We start from the raw sequence: 22,802 nt of genomic DNA, 5'->3' as shown, positions 1-22,802 counted from the left end.
TCCCCTTTCTGTTAACAATGGTGGCATAGTACAGTGGTTCTCAACCAGTGGTCCTTGAGGAGGTTCCAGGTGGTCCCCAGCTAAAGGATGGAGAGCTGTTAACCAAATAGACCCTTATAGAGCTTTAACTCTTGAGAGCGTAAAATGGTCTCTTACGGGTCTATTTGGTTTCATTTTACGTTCTCAAGAGTTAAATTATTGTTGTATTAGTTAATTTACAAGAAGTCTACACAATTAGAGGATGTAGAATAATTGTTATTTTGATAAACGTTTCCCTGTCATCTCTCCTATGGCACCAGCATCAATACAGCATGGATGTGTGGACAATATCTTATCCAACAATAACAAAATATTTTAAACCTTGGGTTCTGAGAGGCTAAATCTCATCAAATGGTGGTCCGTGGCTCAAATGCCAAATAAATAATGGACCTTGAAACTGGCATATGATATGTACTGGCATGGTACCTTTCACAGGGATGGGTGTCCCAATGTTTTTGTTTTCTAAATCAGTCTGTGATCCACCCCCATTCCGGCCTGGCCCAATCACAGAAAAGTAGGTTACGCTCACACATTAGGGTTGCCATGTCTGCTTACTATAAGCGACGTTGGGCTTGTTCTTCTAGTAAGTTGCTTGTAAATATTGGTATTTTGATGTGTTGTTTTTTTGTGTCTTGTTTCTGAAGTGTAGTTGCTTATTTGGCCTTGTTTCCTAAATGTCGTTTATACCAGTGGTTCTCAAACATTTTCATGTGAAGGACCCCCCCAAATTAATATCTATTTGTCCACCGACCCCTCCCCCTCCCATTTAAAAATATGTTGTGCCAGAGAGCAGAGACCCCCCCATACAAGATTTGTTCAAATATTCCAAAATATTCCAAATCCCCCCGCCCCCCCTCCCATAGTCCATGGCCCATAATTAATTGCTTCTTTTAGGCTTGTTTCCCTACACACAGTCGCTTGTTTCTGTCACAGAAGAATCTGGCAACACTGTCACACATGCGCGGAAACGCCGGAGTTGTAATTGTTGATATCCTGCTTTTGGTTTGTATTCATTTTTTTAGACTTTAAAACCATCTAAAAAGCCCAATGCATCCCCCGATTTAGGGGGGTTTTATTCGCATCAGCTGGCCCAGTCAATCACAACGTTATCTACATGAGGGGCTAATGGAGGACACAAGGGATCTGGTGAGTAAAACAGTGAAACATTAAGGGCCGTGAGAGGCTCCGATCAGGGAGGATCTGCTCAGGCTAGCGTTCCTCCTTTGTTGTTGTCTGTTAGCATTAGCAAGCTAGCATTTATGTTGCTACAACATAAATGAAACTGAAAGCTTGTTAAACCTCCCAAGGCCTGACTAACGTAAATTAAAACCATGCTTATTCTTGTTCCCTATGTGTTGGAGTGCTCAGTAATTGAAATTGTTTGCCGTTTGCTTTTTTAATAAAAACTGGAAGAACAGGTTTCCGCTAGCTAGCTAGCTGTGCTAATGGTGGCTAGCACTAGAAGCTAAGTCAGATAAAGGCCCCCCGTCTTCCTCATCATCAAGGTGTTTTAATTGGTTCTCTGTTTGTTGTGACTGTGTCTCGTTTTGTCGTAGAAGTTGAATGATGGCTGGTGCTTTGCTGCGTGTTAAACTGCTGTTTGTTTGAGAATGAAGACTAAATATAGCGTTTAAACTGTCAGCTGTTCTGTGATGCTCAGACGAGGAAACTGCTACCACAGTAGATAAATAATCAATAACATTAATGATGGTCCCAACGACCAGATGGTCAATGCTCTTGTCTTGTTCCTGCAATTTTTTAACAATTTTTATTTTTAGCATATTTGTGAAGACTAGAATTTTACTGTTGGATTAGCCTTGGATCAAGACTTATCATAGATGTATTTCATATATTTTTTTACATTTTGATATCTATACGAAAGTAAAAGTCAGACTCGATAAATTACATTTATGATAGTCTTGATCCAAGGCTATTTTTGTATAATAATTGTGTGTGTGTGTGTGTGTGTGTGTGTGTGTGTGTGTGCGTGTGTCAACTTCCCTATTCTGGTGGCTTAACGTCTGACAGCTCAGCTATGTTGTTGGGAAAGCTGCACAGATCTATTGGCAAATAATTGTTATTTTTGATTCCTTTATTACCAGGTTAACCCATTTCCCCCCCCCCCCATAATTCTTCCATCTGTAAAAGGCTGAACGCACCTCACGTCCAGAGCGAAAGCGGAGAGACTCTTTCGGCATGTTTGACGGCTATGACAGCTGCAGCGAGGAGTCCACCACAAGTTCCAGCTCAGAGGACAGTGAGGATGAGGTGGTGCCCTCCATTCCTGCCACCCTGCCCATCATCAAGAACAATGGACAAGTGTATACCTACCCTGATGGCAAGGCTGGCATGGGTTAGTAGATGGAAACATTTATTACAGCTATGGGACTCATTATACATATAAAATATACATTAACCCATTAAGACTGAGGCTGATTCTACAAATGCCTTCTAAATCAGTAGTTCTCAAACTTTTAAGATTTTTTAAAAATGTTTGAAAAATAGATGTACAAGCTCATAGCTCATTTTTGAATGGCCAACGGCAAAATCTAAAATGACAAAGATTCTTTCCTGGTTTTAATGGGTTAGTACATGCTGGTGTGCAAAATGATCTGAAGGGGAAAGCTTGTCAATATTGAGAAGAGAATCACAAAGGCGTATGTTTATGTATATGCATTATTTTATATATTTGTTATATAAACTATAAATTGCAATTATAATTACTCTGCAATGCCATGTTTTTGTGATATGGAATGGATTTACATAATTCAGTGTAGTGAATACATAATGTAGATTAACAATGCTTGCCACATGATTATTACATTAATGGTGTTTTTTGTATTGGCCTTTCCTGTACAGCCACCTGTGAGATGTGTGGGATGGTTGGTGTACGAGACGCGTTCTACTCCAAAACCAAGCGCTTCTGCAGTGTATCCTGCTCCAGGAGTTATTCTTCAAATTCCAAAAAAGCTAGCATCTTGGCAAGACTCCAGGTAAGTGTGCAAACTCGGTGCACTGCATGCTTTTTTCTCCACATTTGATTTCATTGCAACAAAGGATGAGACCAAGGCACTCTTGTGCAAAAGTTCCTTTTAACAGTCTGGCTAATGCATACATAGCGAGAATTAAAAATGCACTTAGGCGTTGCGGAAACAATGCCTTCATCAGGGTGACTGATGATTTCAGTGTTGGAATTTTATGCTCCATGTGCATGTATACGTATACACAAAAATGCATCAAAGACTGGATCAAACTGTCTTCATCCAGTGTTATTGATGTGGTGATTGTGTTTTCCTTTCTTTAAGGGCAAACCACCAACAAAAAAGGCAAAGGTTTTACAAAAACAACCCTTAATGGCGAAGCTGGCTGCATATGCCCAATACCAAGCAAGTCAACAGAACCAGGCCAAATCAAAAGCCGGTATGTTTATTAAACTAATTAAGCAGTGGTGTCATGTTTGGAAAATACCTTCTACTTAACTCCATGTTTTATTTCTCCCAGTGATCCCTGTTGAAATCTTTGAATGGGGCAAATACATCTGTAGCAATAACACGAGTGGTGCTCCAGTCAGCTGTTTCAAACATGTGAGTACAAACTGTTGCTGGCCAGCCCCTGATGATTTATCGCAGTGGTTCTCAACCTGTGGGTCGGGACCCCCATATGATTTTGGGGGGGTCCCCAGATCATAGTAAAGTGACAATTTAAAGGTAGGGTAAGTGATTTTCTTTGCTTAAAATAAGTGTTAAATAGCTCTATATTGTGATAGTACTCATTGCTATAGAGTGTTTGTTCAGTAAAAGGAGTCTCCTTGTCTCTCCAGCTCTTTATAAAACAGAAAATGAATTTTCGTTTCAGTTTCATTTCCAATTTTATCCAATCAGGATAGAGAACTCAATCAGGATATAGATTAAACAAGTGAAATTGGAAGTGATGACACTAAGAAATGAGCAGGCAAAATTGGAACTGGAACACTATAAAAATGAAGCTTAAAAATGGGTACTTTCTCCTGATTGGCTGAGATTTTAACACCTACCAGAAAATGTATTTTCTGTTTATTAAAGAGCTGGAGCGACGGGGAGACTCCTGTTACTGAACAAACACTCTATAGCAATGATTACTATCAGAATATAGTGCTTTAACCTTTTAACAAAATACTTTTTGTTTTAACCAAAAAATATCACTTACCCTACCTTTAAGGACTTTAACAACCTTTTTAATGCATCAAAAATAATCAACAAACTACACTATAAATACTGGTCAAATTGTCAAATAATATAAGCGGTAAACATTTTGAAAATAGCCAATCTACAAGTCGACTGTAGATCTACTTGTAGATCTGCTATTTTCACAATATTTATCTGTGGAACCGAGTCATACTGAATGTATTGCCTCATCTCCGACAATTCCAAGTACTTGACAGGGTGGGGGTCCCCAGTTCAAATATGATTATTTTGGGGGGTCACGGCCTGAAAAGGTTGAGAACCACTGATTTATCGGGTAGCTAGAGTGACAATTTATTAACTGTTTAAAACCCTTTGGCCAAATCATTTCAATGGAATAAGCTTTGGCCTGATACCACTTGTGTTCCAGTCCCCTATGGGTTTATGCTGGGGAGACATAGAAGAAGGAGTTAGAGTTGAAGTCCTCAACTCGGATACCAACTTCTCCACTAAAGTCTACTGGATAGCGGGAATCATCAAGCTAGCAGGTAAGGCTCAACCATTTTTTCTTAAAATGTATTTAGCCACACAAACCATAGAGTCCTTATTCTCGGCATGTTATAATGGGTGAACATTTGGTGTAAATGGAGGATCTACAATCTACGGCTATTTTTGGTGAAGAGATTTAGCGTAGAGGGGCGGGGGAGGGGACCAAGTATAGACCCCTGGCGGACCCCGGTCAACTGAACTATATAGGGGTTAAATATTTTTTCTCACAAAAGATTTAAAAGGCAAGTTTTCTGTGTGTGGGTGTAAATATTGAGAGATTGTAAGTGTGTGAATGGATTTTGACTGTAGATTGCATATTCCTGTCCAGGGTTCAAGGCTCTCCTGCGGTATGAGGGCTTTGACAATGATACCAGTAAGGACTTCTGGTGTAATCTCTGTGTTCCTGAGGTGCACCCGGTGGGGTGGTGTGCTTCGAGTGGCAAGCCCCTCGTACCTCCAAAATGTGAGTCTCATTCAAACTAGAGCCAGACTGATGTATCGGTTTGGTCGATATATGGTTATTAGACTTGTTATATCGAATGATGCAATTATGCAGCCGATTTGTCCCGATTTTTCACCACTTTCAACCTGAAGCCCCTTCTGTATTGTATGTCATTATAGCAAACATTAGCAAACGTTTTATTTAAAGATGTAAAAAAACAATGCTGCTATTATTGAGCATTTTTGAATAGGACGTAATTTGTTTGCTTATATATTAAATGTTCTCAAATAGAAACTTCATCAAATCTAATCCAAGTTTTCTGTAAGTAAGCTGACTGTACCAGGCTATTTTGGGAACAGAGAAAGGTCTTTGTCAGCAGATGTATAATAGAGGCCCAAAATAAGATGCCACAAGAGGCAGCATTTCCCACCTGGACCTCACCAGGCAAAATCCATCCTAATGATCTACTATCGGTTATTTATTATTTTATGTTCCTGGATAGTTGTGGAGTCGAGTGCAAATTGTTGTTTATCTCCCTTACAGCTATACAACATAAGTACTCTAACTGGAAAGCCTTTCTTGTGAAACGTCTCACTGGAGCCAAAACACTGCCACCTGATTTCACTGCCAAGGTACGTGTCACACACACACGCACTCATATAAATCAGCAGCATCCATATGGATTTGTCTTGAAAATTTAAAGCTATGTTGGACTTTAATCGAACCGTGTGTTGGACCTTGGGCATAATATAATTCAAAATATTGTCAGTCATTATCTATTGCTTCTGTCCTCTGTGAGCAAGAAACTGGATGTGGCAATTCTATTTACTCTCATAGAATGGTGAAACGGGTCTCAAAATTACAAACAAAGCAGACAAAATATTGTACTGCCATTACTCTTGATGGAAGTTCTCTTATGTAACACATTTATAGGTCACCGATACTGGCGTATCAGTAATTGTTAATGTTGAGAACTGTTTTGCCATACAATTAAAGTGAATGGAATCGTGAATGGAATCGCCTTAAGGTTCCTTGTTCAAAGAAACGACATTGAAGACAATATTTGGTCTTATATCATGCTCAAGGTAGCTACACCTCTTCAGACTCCACCTTAGCCCGTAGCACTTGCAGGCTTATGCAAAAGTTAAAACGTAATTTAGATATCATGTTATTTAGACAAATGCCAGGTAAATTTGTTGACCTGGCATCCTATAGTTTGTATAGTTTCAATGTACATATTATAGATGTTTGTATATTTATACTGTTTAGAGTCTAAACTGATGATAGGTTCTTGGTTTACCCATGATCCTAGATTACCATCTCTATGCATTTGATGTCGTGTTTACCTTGCTTACCGTAAATCGCTCTGGATTAAGAGCGTCTGTTAAATGCCTAAATTGTATACAACCCAAGTTATACCAAATTTCAGCATGGCTGATATATCATATATCCTGTGGTATCGTCTTCATTTCAATACATCCTCTCCTTAGGTGCATGACAACATGCAGTTCCCCTTTAAGAAATTCATGCGGGTGGAGGTGGTAGATAAGAACCACCTGTGCCGGACACGGGTGGCGCTGGTGGAGCAGGTGATCGGAGGACGCCTCAGGCTGGTCTATGAGGAGAGCCAGGACGGCTCTGATGACTTTTGGTGCCACATGTTTAGCCCCCTCATCCATAACATAGGCTGGTCCCGCAGCATCGGACACCGCTTCAAGAGATCTGGTAGGTTTGGATGCTAACACCACATTCAAACGGCTTGCACCACTTCAAGCGTCAACTCATATATTTTCCACTTTAAACGGCATGTCACTTGTGTGTGTGTTTTCCATGTTTGAATACTTATGTGGATATTTGCCATATGTGTGGTTTGTTATCTGTATTCAGTACCTCTGGATATGTTATTGATTCCCACATGAGGAAGAAGTGCAGGGAATAAGGCTATGTTCACTGGCACTCCAAATCAGATTGAAACTGATTTTTGGCATCATATTTGAATCACTTTACCCTGCCTCGCTGAGACTGCATTAAAACAGTCCCACTCCAATCTGGATAAGAAATCAGATTATTTGGGCTGGATTTGGATTTCCAGTCTGAACAAAGTCTGACTCTTAACATAAAAGACGGCTAACCTTCATTGATATCCTTTGTGATTGGCTGAGTTGTGATCACGTCACAATTTGGCTAATTCGTTTGCATCCAGATTAGAATCCCGATTTCCCTGACTTGATCACCTGACATGTGGCACTTCCTGGTCGGGAAACTTGTGTAGGCTAGACCATAAATCTGACACCACATGAAATCACCTAGTCGGAACAAAACGTATTACCATCCTGCAGTAACTTGCCTTTTTCCATGCTGTGTTGTGGAGACAATGGTATTTAGCAGGCTGTGTGCTGGCATGGTGCCACCATTCTCTAAACCACCAGTGTCTCTCTCCCCACACACACAACATTAGTTATCTATAAAGCACTTCTTGGAACTAAGTTCTTCACATAAAACTGAAAATAGAATAAAAACAATTATGGGACTCGAATAACATTTATTCCTGGGAAAGACCCTTTTATAAAAGTATGTTTTAAAAAGGTATTTTAAAGAAGATAAAGAGAGAACTTGTGTGTGACTTTTTACAATTTATTGCATGTGAGCAATACCTTTACTAAATATACATTTTATTTTTAATGGCTAATCTAATTTGACCATTTAGTGGAAAATGTAACCTCCTTTAACAAAAGCATTATAAATAAATCTCTTGTTCATTGTTTTCCAGATGTGACCAAGAAGATGGAGGGTCAGGTTGATGCTCCTTCACAATTGTTCCAGAAGGTAAATTTAAGTATATTGAAATATTATAATTTGCATAAGTAATCATCTCTTTTCATTTTTTTTTTTTTTACATTTGAACAACATTCAGCCGTTTAAGCATGTCATTATAGCCAAAGCTTTTCAATGATAGCAAAAATGGCAGCTATACAATCACAACGCATTTCAATGCAAACACGTTAATGAGCTTGTAGATCAGCTATTTTCGTTGTCCGTCGTACGACAAAATAAACCGTAAGTGGTTAAAGTGCATTATATATCCAGTGTGTTATTTGTATAATTATCTTTATTCGTATTGAATAGTTTCATGATCAGTTTAAGAACATTTGGGTTGGTATTTGTTTTGGATCGTCTTATGTGTTTTGGCGTGAGAAGGTTTGCTAATGCCTCTTTGCTGCTCCGCTAGGTGAAAGATGTGGACCAGAACGGGGAATGGTTCAAGGACGGGATGAAACTTGAGGCCATCGATCCTCTCAATCTCTCAGCTATATGTGTAGCCACTGTAAGAAAGGTGAGCTGGTGGAACTACTAGTCCTGTCGCAATTATTACACAACTGTCTAATCGCAATTATTTGGGATAATCGCAATTATTTTTGCATAATCGTCATAATCGTTTCCATGTTGAAAGATTTTCACACATTTTCAAATATTGAAAAAAGCAGAAATAGCAGATCTACAAGCTTACAACGCATCACTTTGTGACGCGTTGTAAGCTTATAGATCAACTATTTCTGCTTTTTTTACATAAAAATTTGCAAATATGTCAATTTCTAATTCTAATTATTTGTCATATTGGTCCTTTGCATTTTTTTATTACCCAATGTTCAAGGCCAAACACACAATGAAATCGTTAATCGCAATTATTTGAGTGACAATTAATCGTCAACATAAATTTGTAATCGTGACAGCCCTAGGAACTACTAAAGAATTGAATTGACATTGGTATTTTAGAGGAGGGGTTTCAGTCCGCTGTCATGACTCAGGCTCCACCCTCCTCCTCCATATAGTGATTCAGTCTTCTGTCTGCTCTGTACAGGTGTTGGCTGATGGGTACCTCATGATTGGGATCGATGGCTCGGAGGCGGTGGATGGCTCAGACTGGTTCTGCTATCACTCCACGTCTCCTTCCATCTTCCCCGTCGGCTTCTGTGAAATCAACGAGATTGAACTCACGCCCCCTAGAGGTACCCGTCTTTCCTCGTTAACCGATTAAGACCTGCTGAGGCCGATTCTACAAATGCCTTCTGAATCAGTAGTTTGTCACACTTTCAAGATTGTTCAAAAATGTTAAATAGCAGATGTACAACCAGATCTTTCCCGGTTTGAACCTTCGAACACGCCCAGCTGTCCCAAATCAGCCTTTGGCACTCATATCCTCAGAAATGTCTTTATTAGAAACCTAATCTACTTGGCACTCGCCTCATATTTAAAGAAACGGCCAGTCTGTACTCTGATCTAAATACAATTTAGCTCATTTTTTTTATTTTGGCCTCTTGTCTGTGGCCTCCTGTTTTGGTGAAGGGTTTCTAATATACCAGTTTCACCACTGATTCTGTCCCTCAGGGTACACTAAACTGCCATTTAAATGGTTTGACTACCTCAGAGAAACGGGTTCAATAGCTGCTCCTGTCAAGCTCTTTAACAAGGTATGTTTCATTAATAGTCTTTTTTTTTAAGTCACATCCTTTTTTTTTAATTGCCTTGCCTTCAGTTCCCCTGTGAAGATGGAAGATGTTTTTGGAGTTTTGTACATCAAAAACCCCAAAAATCTGAATCTTCTTTTACAGTGTGTAAAATGATAATATTTTTGTTCCCTCCGCCATTTTTCGGCATTCCAGGATGTCCCAAATCACGGCTTCCGCCAGGGCATGAAGCTGGAGGCCGTGGATCTGATGGAGCCACGGCTGGTGTGTGTCGGCACGGTGACGCGGATTGTCCACCGGCTGCTGCGGATCCACTTTGACGGCTGGGAAGACGAGTACGACCAATGGGTGGATTGCGAGTCACCTGACCTCTACCCCGTGGGCTGGTGTCAGCTGACCGGATACCAACTCCAGCCACCCGCTGCACAGAGTGAGCAATGCACACTGACGCTTTTCTTTAATTTCAGAGACTTTGATGTTGGGTGTTAAACCCTACATTTTAACCCTGGCATTATAGGCAAACGTAGAATTAAATAAATAAAAACATGATTACATTTTGAGCTTTAATGTAGATCGGCTATTTTTGAAACCTTTTCAATTTATTTAATTATTTATTTTTAACCCATTTAGACCTGGAACACCTATACGTTGGTATGCCTTTCAAGCTGGGAACACCTCTGAAGGCCTCAGGTCTAAATGTGTTAAATTAGGGCTGGTTAAAGGGTGGTTAAAGTACTGTAGTCTCCAAAATGTAAGTCCTAGTACTTTAATTCTTATTCAGGTACCAGAGATTTGACACCAACTGTGCCCAAACAGAAGAAAAAGGCCCAACAGTACAAGGGACAAAAGAAAAGTGAGTAATCCTTCCTATATTGTCAGTCTAGCTTCCTATTTTCCATCGCGTCTTTCCACTTCCTCCTTTCCCCATCCTATTCTTGTCACCAGTTTCTCTACAGGTGGACATTCATCTTAACTCTCACTGGTCAGATTGTGTGTTTGGTGTGTACGTATGGAATGTTTCTATCTGGCAGATTGACGTGTCTATGTTACAGAATATTTTGGCACAGGGTGAAAGATATAGGCATTTGTGTTTTTGGCCCTTTTGGATTGAATGGTTAATGTCACGTGTGACACCGAAGCAAAAGTGTTGATTGTTTTTGTTGACACTTTAAAGCAAAAGGCCTAGGCGTTCACACCAAACTATGGTGCACTGATCTTTCAGCCCAAAAAATATCAGTACACTAAAGTATAATCTGCATGGAGCATCTCTCAAGCAGTTTGATGGCGTTGCTTTAGCTTTGCTCTTGTTAGTTAATGGTGCATCTGCTCACTTGGGTCTGGCAGTCATGAGTACCAGGGGCTTATACAGATGGGCTCAACGGCAACATAATAATGCACGAGGGTTTACTGCTTCAATTCTCACCTGAGGTCTAACCTTTTTCCCCCCTACATTCAATCTGAACATTCAAACAAGCTCGACTTGAACTGAACCCTGTATGTAATAAGCCCCTGGTAGCTTACCCCGAGTCTGGCTTGGTGTTTAGAGAGGAAGATTCCAGTCGGTCGACGGCCCTTCAGTCAGGCAGGCAGGAGGAGGAGCTTCTCGGGGGACGAAGAGCAGAGTCCGCCCCCTTACCCCGCCCAGGGGCCCACTCGCCCCCGGCCCCGCACCCACCTCCACCAAACCCACAAACCAGGTAAACGGCACACTAATGAAAACCAAGCACGGCACTTGAGCGCTCCGAAGCAGAGGGTGCTGCTTAAAGGAGCGGTTTGTGAAAACCTCCAAAGTAGGTCCCTCACAGTGGAGCTAGCTGTGTGGTGGATGCTACTACTGTTGATGCTGCATGTTTCAACTGTTCAATGAACTTGGTGAATGTGTGCTTGTTGTGATTCATGTTCTTCAACAAGTTGTTTTCGGTGAGCGATCGACATGCAACAATGTATTAAGCTTAGATGTAGGTAAAGAACAAAACCGCACTGTTAAAAAAAAAAAAAAAACATTAGCAATGTATTGCCACATTACTGCCCTATTTTTGGATGATCATATGGCATGAATTCTGTTTCCATTTCAATTAGGGACAACATGTAGCTAAGTCAGTGCTTGCTGTGCATGGAGAACCCTATCTGACTTAACCACTGGGAAGAAACTGAAAACCAACACTACGGTTCTTCCTCATATTAGAAGCACGTTTGTCAACTTACTCATCTTGTTTTTCTTTCTCTCTGTCTCTGCCCCCCACTGCCAGAGTCTCTGCTGCGACTGAAGGAGGAGGCGACAGAGGTGGATGAGTTTACCTTCTCCCAGGGCATCTCCGACCAAGAGAGCAACGGCTCAGGCAGCTACTACATCAAACAGGAGCCCTGAGGTCAGAGGAACCAAGCAGGATGGAACGGGTCACGGTGCACCAATGGAGACCCAAGGGACAGGATGGAGGGGAACGACAGTACAAATTCACCTCAGAAGAAACCCAACACTCATAGACCAACACTGCACCTCTCCCATGGCAGGGGGGAGGAGGGGAAGCTTGTTGCATCCTTCTGAGAAAGGTCCTTCTCCAAGAGTTAACTTTTTTTCGTTGTTTTTCTGTTTCTAACCTCGTAGCCGTCGTGTGTGCACATACACAACGCTCGATCACTCCTCACACCACCTACAGGGTTATGAGTGAGGGGTTGCTCTGTGCCTCTCCAAAAAACACCCGGGGAATGGTGGGTTACTGAAATCTGGGCATTCTCTTTGTCGTACCACCCTGGATGATTCCGCAACGAGCACCTCTCCTCTCCGAAAAGCCACCCAGACAAAGACACATTAGACTTCTGGAAGTATCCACACAAAACCCCTCGTTTCCTTGAGAGTCCTGCTTAAACGTAGGTCTGTCTCGGCCTTCCATCCTGCCTCTGCCAATACTCTGACCCCACCCAAGTCTGGGCCACGCACAGAGACCTGTAGAAACTGTGACAAAACATTCATTGAGCCAGGTCTTTCTTTTTCTTTTATCAGGTATGAGAGCCAGCTACTAACGTTACAGGCAGAATTCCCATTGACCTGGAGAGAGAACAGAGGGTGATTATGGAAACAGAATGATGTATATTTTGATTATAATTTTGTTTTGTTTTTTGAACAATTTTGCCAGGAGGACTTGCTTTGTTTATAGTACTTGAAGTCTTGATATATATATATTTTGCTTTTTTCTGTTTTTATCAAGTGTTTTTAGTTCATTTGTCTTAAATGATTTACTTATTTTGTATTTTCTTTTTGGTGGCTGGATGGGGTACTTAAATGTGTGATGTTGTATGTATCAGAGTGATTATATTCATAAAGTATGATGAGACCTATTCATATAGAACTACAGTATATAGCTATAACAGATGTGATTTAAAGAGTGGGTTTTGAATAGTACAGTGACGCTCAGCATTGGTCCCCCTTGTTACCTTCTCTTTAAAAACAGGTTGACATTTTCCCCCGGCTGCACTTAATAATTCAAACGTATTACAGAATCAAAATATATTGTGATACATTGTCCCTATTTTGGGCATGTCATTAATAGGTGAAGACTTTTCAACCCTTTTTAAGCAAGTCAAAATAATTCGATAGCTGATCTACAAGCTTACAATGCGTTGCATGAAGACATATTGTGAGCTTGTAGATCAGCTATTTTTGTTATTCAAAATAGTGGTTGAAAATGTTTTGTCTAGGGGCATAATTGGAACTCTATTTTGGTAACCAGTCCTTTTTAAATGTTAAAATAAGTTTCTAAACGTTCTGGGAGAATTTCTCCTTTAAATCATGTCTGCAACTTATTACAGTGATTCACATGCATGAATGTGAGTGGCTTTTTACAAGCACACTCTGCACTTAGCTCTGTAAAGACTCTTCTTCAGTGATCCCTCGAACCTTGTAATTGAGGATGTATTTCCGCATCTGGTAAATGTACCTATTCTTAGAAAACACAGACAATTAGCAATCCTGTTTAATGTTTACACATATAGTAATGTTCGGTTTGCTTGTTTACTGTGCAAATTTAGGCAGCTGTCACTAAGACCAAACACAGTGTTTACTGTGAAAAACGTATTATCTACAATTATTCTGATATTTAAGGTTTATTTTTCCTATGTTTAAGACCTCAATAGATTAAATTACTTTGGATGCAATTCCCCCCAAAAATCCTTAAATTATAAATGTGTTATATAATATTGAGAACAAATAGTGGAGCTGTTGATGGGGTAAAAAAAATAAGAAAAAAAGGTAACATTTCAAGGGGTCCCAATAGCTGACCAGCAGAGTATATTGTATAAATCAGAAACCTTACTGGTATGATGGGGCACACTCTGACAAGTTATTTGATTCCCATTGTCCAAACTTGCATACTCACTCATAGAAAATTCTTTGGCCATGCATAGTATGCAAGTTGTGGTCGCTATGGGCACATTATGCGAACACTGTCACTGATTGCACTACAGGAGTCAAACCAGTCAGATTTGCCTGTTGAAAATCACCTTTACAAGTCTTCAGGTATCGGCTTTCGCAGCCAGATTTACTGACTGTTTTGGACCATGTGTAAACATTCATACCCAGCGGAGGACAAAGGGGTCCAAAATTGAAGCTGGAAGCTCTTCTCACTCAGCATTTGTAATAAAAATGTGGTCGTAGAAAAGCATGGACGCTTGTCTACTCTGAGAAAACAGAAGTAATGATCTCTTAACCAAGCAGTTGAGTGAAAACTGAATGAACGGATGTGTCAGACATTACAATGATATGCAAAGCATTACTTTTGTTTTTCATTGCTTGGGTAGTTCTCTTGTCAGAGCCATATGGATGCAAACTCGAGTCAGTTATTCAGTTGAGCCACAGAATAACATGTTTTTAGTCAGTAATAAGAGTACAAATGATGCACTGCTTTACTATTACTTTTGAAGGCAACATTCACACAGACAATGGGATCTAAAAGTTGCATAATACACAGATCATTTTTATTTAGTCAGAACAGGTTTTTGCAACTATGATGGAATGAGCAAAAATCCTGATTAGTTCATAATTCTCTCTATTGCATGCATGTGTGGAAAAACAAATCCACATTATTTTGTTATTTACAGCTAGATTTATGCAGCTATTTATCTACTACCTCCTCATGCTAGGCAAGTTTAGCAAATGTAAAGAGAACGTGTGAACTAGGCAGTGTAATAGCATATGCAAACTATAACTTAAAATGTTCCACTTGAAAACTAGACACCAAACATGGAAGAGTTTTTCACAGCACACAAAGTCCTCTAATTTGATATGCAATAATAGTTCCCATATTATTTTATGTTGAATAAACGTCTTACACCCTCTAATGACAAGATCACTACATTTAAATATAATTTACATAAGAGATGATTTAACTCAATTGTATTGTATAACTGTGATTTTGTGAGCTGGGGTTGGTAAATGACAATATAGCATTGCTGTATATGGCCAAATACTATATTGAAAAGCATGATAGTTTTAAGCTATTCAGTGATGGCAAATGATACATAACTTGTCTTTATACCAGTAAGGTTCACAATTCAATTCTCAGGAAGCATTTTTTGGAAACATGTTCTTGGTTATAATGCCTGATTTATGCTTTGGCAACAGTCATGCAACATTTAGATTGATAACAAATTATGTATTTTCAACTGCGTCCTGTTGACACTTTTCACCTTGAAAATATGTTTTTTTATTTTATTCAACAGCATGTCACACGTCATGACGTCGCCAAAAGATGGTTGCATTACAAGTCTAATCTAATTTCATAGGTTTGTGAAAAGCAACGCAAAGAAGACTTCTTTGCCCTTTCAAAAAAGAAAAAAAAGGTCTTATCTTGCTTCCCATTTGATGTATGAATGTTTTATTGCTTATTACTCCCACTGTTCTGTGTTGTGGCTTGATGATGTAGAAACACTTTGTGTTCAAACGTTCAAGGCTATGTTTAGTGAAGCTCTTCTTGCTTTGCTATAGATTTTTTCCACTGTTATTTCTAACAGGATTATCGATTAATCTGTTTTCTACAAGGTTCCATTTTTCTTTGTCTACAGCTTCATTGGATACACTAAACTAAACTAGACGGCTATGGTTACAAGACCAAATGAGCAATAAAAGTAGTGTCTCACAATCATATATAGGTTTCAGGTTAGAATTTAATTAATTTAGGATTCATTTCCCTTCCTGATTTGGAAGGGGAGAATTGAGCGTTTAAACGATGGTCACAATCTTAATTTACTGACCAAACTGCATAATATCTTAGTACAAAAGAAAAGACTGTTTCATGGGCTAACTTTGCTGCTACCCTCTCCCAGATAACCCAAAATAATCAAACGCACAATCAACACTGTTTGCATATTTCTTTTTGTTAAGGAAAAAAGGCTTCTTTTTAAGCCATTCTCATTTTCCCTTGTGAGTAGTCAATCTAAACATCCCCTTCTCAACTTGACTCCCAATCTATGATGAACATCTTTGCTTCCCCCACCCAGTAGTTCTACATGTCCACCCCTAAGATCTGTGAAAACTAGCAAGTGTAATGCAATATGCTACCACATTTCTTTGATCCAGCTCATCATAGGATTTATGCGGGGCATCAGGACCAGTTAGGACTGAGTGAGGAGCTTATTTGGGACTGGGTGCGTTGATCAACTGAATGCATGTTGTTGGAAAAAAAAGAAAAGAAAACATTGTGCTGATGTTGTTCTGAGCTTGTTTTTGTTGTAATTGTCATTGGTTGTTCCTTCTGTCCATCTCCCAGTCACGTCCCACACTCAGATTCAGAAGGATTGTCATGGAAGCAGTTCTGCAGTGATCACACCCAAACAATCCTTTTAGATCTGTACAGTGCCATGGACTAGATTGGAGATAGTTGTTTTTTTTTCCTTGGATACTAACACGGGTCTTTTGTATGTGATAGCCCCAACTATATTCAACCATTATATCGTGGTGCTATATATATTTGATAAAAATGACTTATCGTATTGGGATTATTATTGTCAGAAACTGTTATTGTGAATTGAGAGGGTTAAGTTATGGTTCGAAATTTATTTTGGATACAAATAAAAAAAATATATGTTCAGAATAGTTATAAATCTATTGAAATTAACACTGACCCTTGAGGTACATATTAGATTGCAGTTTAAAGTTTGTACATCTTTTTGATAGCGTCTATACACGTTTCCTTTCATATGGTAAATTTGTGCTGTGATCAAGCTTTGATAGACTTTCTTGAATTTGTAAATAAAATCAAACAATGGAACATTATTGGTTGTAATGATTGCTCATTTTGTTTACAAGCATTGCAAACTGTTTCCGCATGGCTGTGAAAAGGTGGTTTTGTAAGATTAACTTTTACACTGAATAAAATTACTTGGAACATACAGAATCCGTCTATTTCTAAATTGTTTAATTTTCAAAGTTGAGCCCTTCAACCTTTGAAGGTCACAGGTAATGTGGTTCTCCTCAAAGCCTGCCGTGTGAGAAAAATGCCATCCATTATCTGCTGGCCTTTTGGCATCCTTCCCAGTTCAGCCACTGGAGCTAGCTGCAAATCTATTCTTAATCTCTTCAGATAAGGCCTGCACTAATGGGCAGGTTATACTAAGCATCAATATGGCTCTTAAAAAAAATGTAATGCAGCTCAACGCTGTCAGAGCCGGTCTATCTACTTGTGTTTAATTGTAACAAGGAAGAACACAGAAGGTTCAGTACAAGCAGCTGTCTCTCCATAGTACCGACTATGTCAGTTCAATCTATCCGAGTCTCTTCAAGTTTATAATCTACAGTGTTTCCCCTAGCTAGAAGCAGAAGGTGTGGGGGAGGAATGAGCCATGCGTTTTTTGGGTTCTCAAAATGCACAAACACAAAGTCTTAAAGTACATGTGCACAGTAATAATCTGTATAGTTTGAGTAGTCTCCAAATTTAGGAAAATATACTTTTACTAGACAAAGTATACAAATACGTCAGTCACACATCAACAACTAGTGATGGCACTCTGCCTGAGACCATTATATCAACGCATTTGATCATTGATAGAATTTCTGTAAAAGGATTTAAGGGGTGGCGGCCCACCACTGCTTAATGCATATAGGGGAAACACCGATCTATATTAGTTGACCCATTTGACCATGCACGTGAAAGATTAAGACACAAAGATGGGAATGACTGCTTTTTATTGGAAACTTGTTCTCCATTTAACAAAAGTGACACACAGTACATTTTCTGTATACCTGGGGAATGCAATGTTCATGGGGAATAGAAGTCAGGAATGGAACCAGTACATTTAGTCTGGGTAATGCAATGTGCATAAGGAATAGAACTCTGAAATGGAACCAGCAATACACTGACAACAGGCCTACAAAGAGGCCAATCAGACAGGTACAGTATGATGAGGTACAACGGGAATGTGAGATGTCAAAAACACTGATTTACAAACAGATCTCTTTTCCTCCATCCTCCAATATTGGGGGAAACCAGGCTTGGAGGCAAGTGAACCGGTCCTTAACCAGTGTGTAAGGTCAACGTCATGGCCGGAGCAGTTTTAGTAGATCCAGTCGTGTGCGCAGTTGGTCCACTTGACCAGTTCCTCTGGCTTGAACCACAGGGAAATTTCCTGCTTGGCACTGTCGACTGCGTCACTGCCGTGGATGATGTTCCTGAGCAGGGGAAGAAAACAGGGGAAGAAAACAAAAGTTCACACAACGAATCGAGCCAAGAGATCAAGTGCCAGCGCTGTATGCTAATCAGCGCTTTCAACCTAGAACGCACACTTCCAGATTGGCATGTAAACAGCAGCGATTGTCTAAAGGTTAGGGCTGTCACAATGACGACATTTTACTTACAATTAATTGTCATACAAATAATTGCGATTAACAAATGAATTGTGTGGCTTTTAGGGCTTGTAAACAAAAGTTGCACAGGGCTGATATGACAAAAGTAAATACACAGACAATGACGATAATCAAAATCAATAATGCCTCACATTATGACCAAAATACACCACATTTAATATTTTATACTCAAAAGCTGTATACTCAAAAAGTAGACGTAGCCGATGTACAAGCTCACAATGACTCACAGAGCTTTTAGGTCATACGTTTAGAAATATTTGTACTTTGATGGAGCAGCAGTATACCAGTGGCCCTTACCTCCCGACTTGGATGCAGAAGTCTCCTCTGATGGTGCCTGGTTTGGAGTCAGCAGGGTTGGTCTCACCCAACATCACCCTGCCAGTTTTCACTGCCTCCTTGCCTTCCCAAACCTGGAATTAAAACAACCACAAGGGAGATACAAGTTTAGCATTTTTTATTTTCCTTCTCCGTAAACATTGTTTTAAGTCCATCATTTTGTCTAGGGTATTAAAAGACCCCTTTCTTTCACTTCAGACACCAAGTGCCTCAGTTAAACACTGCCCATCTGTTTGCGTTTCACCATCTTACCATGGCAACTACTGGGCCAGAGTGCATGTAGTCGACAAGGCTGGCGAAGAATGGTCTGTCCTTAAGGTCTTCATAGTGCTGCTTCAGGAGGTCTTCAGAGGGCTGTGACAAAACAAAACCATTAACATCTTTAGACAAAATAATCTACCGGCTGCACAGGGGAAGCACGAGTTAAACCACCACGACAGTTACCTGCAAAGCAGTGCATATATCAGTGTTTAGTGATAATAATAGCCCCATTTATGGGTTATTCCTCTGGAGAATAAACAATATAACCTAAATAGGCCACATAGAAGTGACACTAACTGAAGACCTTTAACCTCCAAGCCCATGGGCAGATGCTTGCACGGAAGGATAACTGTGAATGTGTGACACTTGATGCTAATCTGGTCTCAGGTCTCTAAGGTCTTAAGGTACTCAAGGACACATGTGAATGTAGTGCATGACAAATATAGAACTTAAAAACGTTTGGCTTATCATATTAAAAGTACAAGTAATGCAGATTTGGAGCAGGTACAGATTTCACTTACATGTGTCATTTTTAGGCCCACGAGTTTGAATCCTTTCACTTCGAACCTCTTGATGATCTCGCCAATAAGTCCCCTGTGAACTCCATCGGGCTTGATGGCAATGAAGGTGCGTTCCTCATTTCCAGACATGATTCTGAAACACAAGGAGAAAATCAACAAACTTGACACCAATACAAAACTTACAGACAGGATCAAGGCATCAAAACGGATCACTCACTGTTGTTGAGCACATCTGGCACAGTCTGCTCTGGGGCCAGATGCCCCCGACCCCATCACAAATCAAACGACATCAAGGTTACCTCTATTACTATAGGATAACCTTAGCTTGTTGTGACATGTCTTAAAGCCAGCCAAGCAGGTTGTGTAAATCTTGATCCCTTGCTGGGGATATCATACACCAGCTAGTGACTCAGTTGCGCATGGGCGTGGTGAGTGTAGCGCATGCGGCATGTGATCTTGGACCCGACTGCTGGTGGTGACCAAGGTTGCCATGTCCGCTTATTATAAGTAACTTTGGGTTCGTGTCTGTGTAGTTGCAGGCCGCGATTTTATTGGGCTTGTTTGTGTTGTCGCTTACTTTGGGCTTGAGCTTCTACATTTTTTTAAATTATTTAAGCCAGTGGTTATCAAATATTTATTAAAATCTCTTATCCACAGGAGAGTGTTTGTGTTGTAGAATGTTTTTTAAAAATCCAAATATTCCACCTTTTATTGCAAGCTTTTGAAAATGCAGATGTGTAGGCTCACAACGCGCGTTGTGAGCTTGTAGATCGGCCATTTTCAAATAGCCAACGCATATAGGTTAAAAGTCCTCATGTGGCCTCAAGTTCCTTCTTTTGAGTTTGTTTTCCATAGACCTGGTAGCTTATTTCTCTCGCAAGATCTGGCAACAGTAGTGGTGACATGTCATGTAGCACAGGCCCAAGCCGGCCGGCACACACACAGACAGCATGGACCAGCTGCATCGGTCCTGAGGACAGACCCCAGCTGAGCTGACTTAACCATCTGTCAAACCCGGTGAGCGACAGTAAAGTGCTTCATCACGACTCTTAGGTCAAGATAAATCACTAAAAGTTCACTTAATGTCGCCATTAGCCGGCGTTCGGGGCCTGACGTTACACAACCACATGGTCCTTTGTTAGCAGGAGGACATTATGCACCGCTCCATTGTTAAGTGTACAAAGGAGGGTAACTAGTGTATTATTGATGCTGTACAACGTTTAGAGCCTATTGAAACCGTTGCCACAGCAGCTTTTATTACAGTATCTGAAGTTTACTCATTATGCTAAAGCTACGGAAACAACCGACTAAATAGGGCCATTCACACCGTGTGAATGGCCCTATTTAGTCCGTAAAATAGAGTGTTCAAAATCGTTCTAAGCCAAGTGCATGGCAGAGTTAACACCGACTATAATATAAAATGGTGAACCAACGATATAGTTATAGTTATCTTAATAGTTACAGACAGTGCTCAGTGTCAACGGCCCTTAACAAAGGCTCGGACTGCCTCGCTACCTGGGATCATCTTTCCATTCGGAACAAAACCTGTGCAAAGGCTGTGCAATCAAAAGGAAACATGCATGAGGCATTACGTATTGAATAAAAGGTTGTTTTTTGACATTACCTTTAGACAGTGATGCTCCGGTTGTTCTAGAGAAGCTGGGATCCTACTACTCCGGCTGACGTGGTAAGAAAAGAAGACTTATTGAGTGTGCGCGCCTGGCTTTTATACCGCGTGGGGAGGGGGGGGGCGGAGCTCAGCTGGCACACAAAGGGCATTGGGCACCAGTACTCACATTTGTTTTACTTTTCAAGCAAAAGTATCAATACTGCAAAGTAGCAATACTAGTGTTACAAGTAAAAGTATGGAATTAAAGATTTACTTAGGTAAAAGTACAAAAGTATTGTTATCAAAATGTACTTGAAGTACCAAAAGTAGAAAGTACTCTTTATGCAGAATGTTTTCAAATAAAATGTGTAAAAATCATTTGAAAATAGCAGATCTACAAGCTCACAATGTGTCGCATTGTGATGCATTGTGAGCTTGTAGATCGACTATTTTCAAATGGCCGAAATGTATATAGGGCTGAAGTGGTTAATGTATGTCTTGTGATAATAATCCAAATCTACAAAGTAACTAGTTACTCAAGTTTTCAAATGATTTGTAGTGGAGTAAAAGTACAATATTTACCTCTGAGATGTAGTGGAATAGAAGTAAACTGCTTTCAACTGTCAAGACAAGATAGTCAACTATTATGTCATTATAGGCCCTGTAGTGTACACACTGGTACATGTACAGTATGTTCAGTTATTTTGTCCCAGTAGGCTACGTTTTGTCGCACATGTTAGAGCAGGACAATTTACACTTTTAGGATTCAATTGAGTACATGGAATTTGATTATCTCATTGCAGCATCCAAAGCGCTTTACAATGTGCATTAGGTGAACTCATTCACACACCGGCAGCAGAGAAAACCATGCAAGGCGATGAAGGCATCAACCTGCTCATCTGGAGCAGATAGGGGTTCAGTCAGTGTCTTGCTTAAGGACACTTTGACAGTCGACACTAACCCAGGGGGAGCCAGGGATCGAACCCGGCGGGAACCATCCGATTCCAAAGCAGCCGTTCTACCTCCTACTGAGCCACTGTGGGTGGCCAGAGGCTTTAGAAATGATGAAATACAATTGCACATGATGCAAGTATTGAAATCTGCTTTGTGTATCCCCTGTTGCTTTTATCTATATTTCGCTTTCCCACTTTCTCTTTTGGATTGCATTAGAAAATGCCACAATATGTTTCATTTTTCAATGGCTAGAAAGCACTCACAATCACAGTACTGTCGTGGAAGTATGGATCAATCAGTAATTGGTGAGGCAGGAGGAGATTGAGACAATATTCTAGGTAGTGATGGTTATGCTTTAATGTACATATCATGGGGAGAAGTACAATAACACTCATGTCGGTGGTACGGTAGTTCTGCCAAAGAGCACAGGGATCAGACCATAGTTATACTAGCTGCTACAAGGACATAGCAAGTACCATAACTAGACAAAGCAATAGCTATCAGGCCTAAATTCCTCCTCAGTGCCTACCTAATGATGATGAACATATTCAGTTTGTTAGCAAAGTTGACGTTCCTAATTGTTTTAGTTTAGTCTAGTCATGTTTATTTCA

General features: G+C 40.1%; 2 protein-coding genes across 2 annotated transcripts; one reads left to right on the top strand and one right to left on the bottom strand.

Annotated features, from left to right (window-relative positions):
* Positions 1-1,021: 1,021 nt before the first annotated feature.
* mbtd1 (mbt domain containing 1) lies at positions 1,022-16,026 on the top strand. The gene is made up of 17 exons (XM_084078974.1): positions 1,022-1,185; positions 2,188-2,392; positions 2,899-3,032; positions 3,345-3,459; positions 3,541-3,623; positions 4,630-4,747; positions 5,077-5,211; positions 5,734-5,822; positions 6,681-6,915; positions 7,961-8,016; positions 8,420-8,524; positions 9,050-9,197; positions 9,577-9,659; positions 9,852-10,086; positions 10,438-10,509; positions 11,201-11,353; positions 11,906-16,026. The coding sequence occupies exons 1-17, from the start codon at positions 1,165-1,167 to the stop codon at positions 12,022-12,024; spliced, it is 2,106 nt and encodes a 701-aa protein (XP_083935100.1). The 5' UTR covers positions 1,022-1,164; the 3' UTR covers positions 12,025-16,026.
* A 1,789-nt stretch (positions 16,027-17,815) lies between these two features.
* On the bottom strand, positions 17,816-21,350 carry LOC311060441 (nucleoside diphosphate kinase A-like). The gene is made up of 5 exons (XM_084078619.1): positions 21,253-21,350; positions 19,629-19,761; positions 19,099-19,200; positions 18,808-18,920; positions 17,816-18,315 (listed from the first exon to the last, which is right to left on the bottom strand). The coding sequence occupies exons 2-5, from the start codon at positions 19,755-19,757 to the stop codon at positions 18,201-18,203; spliced, it is 459 nt and encodes a 152-aa protein (XP_083934745.1). The 5' UTR covers positions 19,758-19,761; positions 21,253-21,350; the 3' UTR covers positions 17,816-18,200.
* Between the last annotated feature and the right edge of the window lie 1,452 nt (positions 21,351-22,802).

This window comes from Gymnoscopelus microlampas, assembly GCF_963454915.1.
Source record: "Gymnoscopelus microlampas genome assembly, chromosome: 14".
NCBI lineage: Eukaryota > Metazoa > Chordata > Actinopteri > Myctophiformes > Myctophidae > Gymnoscopelus > Gymnoscopelus microlampas.
Note: the sequence above shows the minus strand (reverse complement) of the source record. Positions and strands in the feature narration are given on the sequence as shown.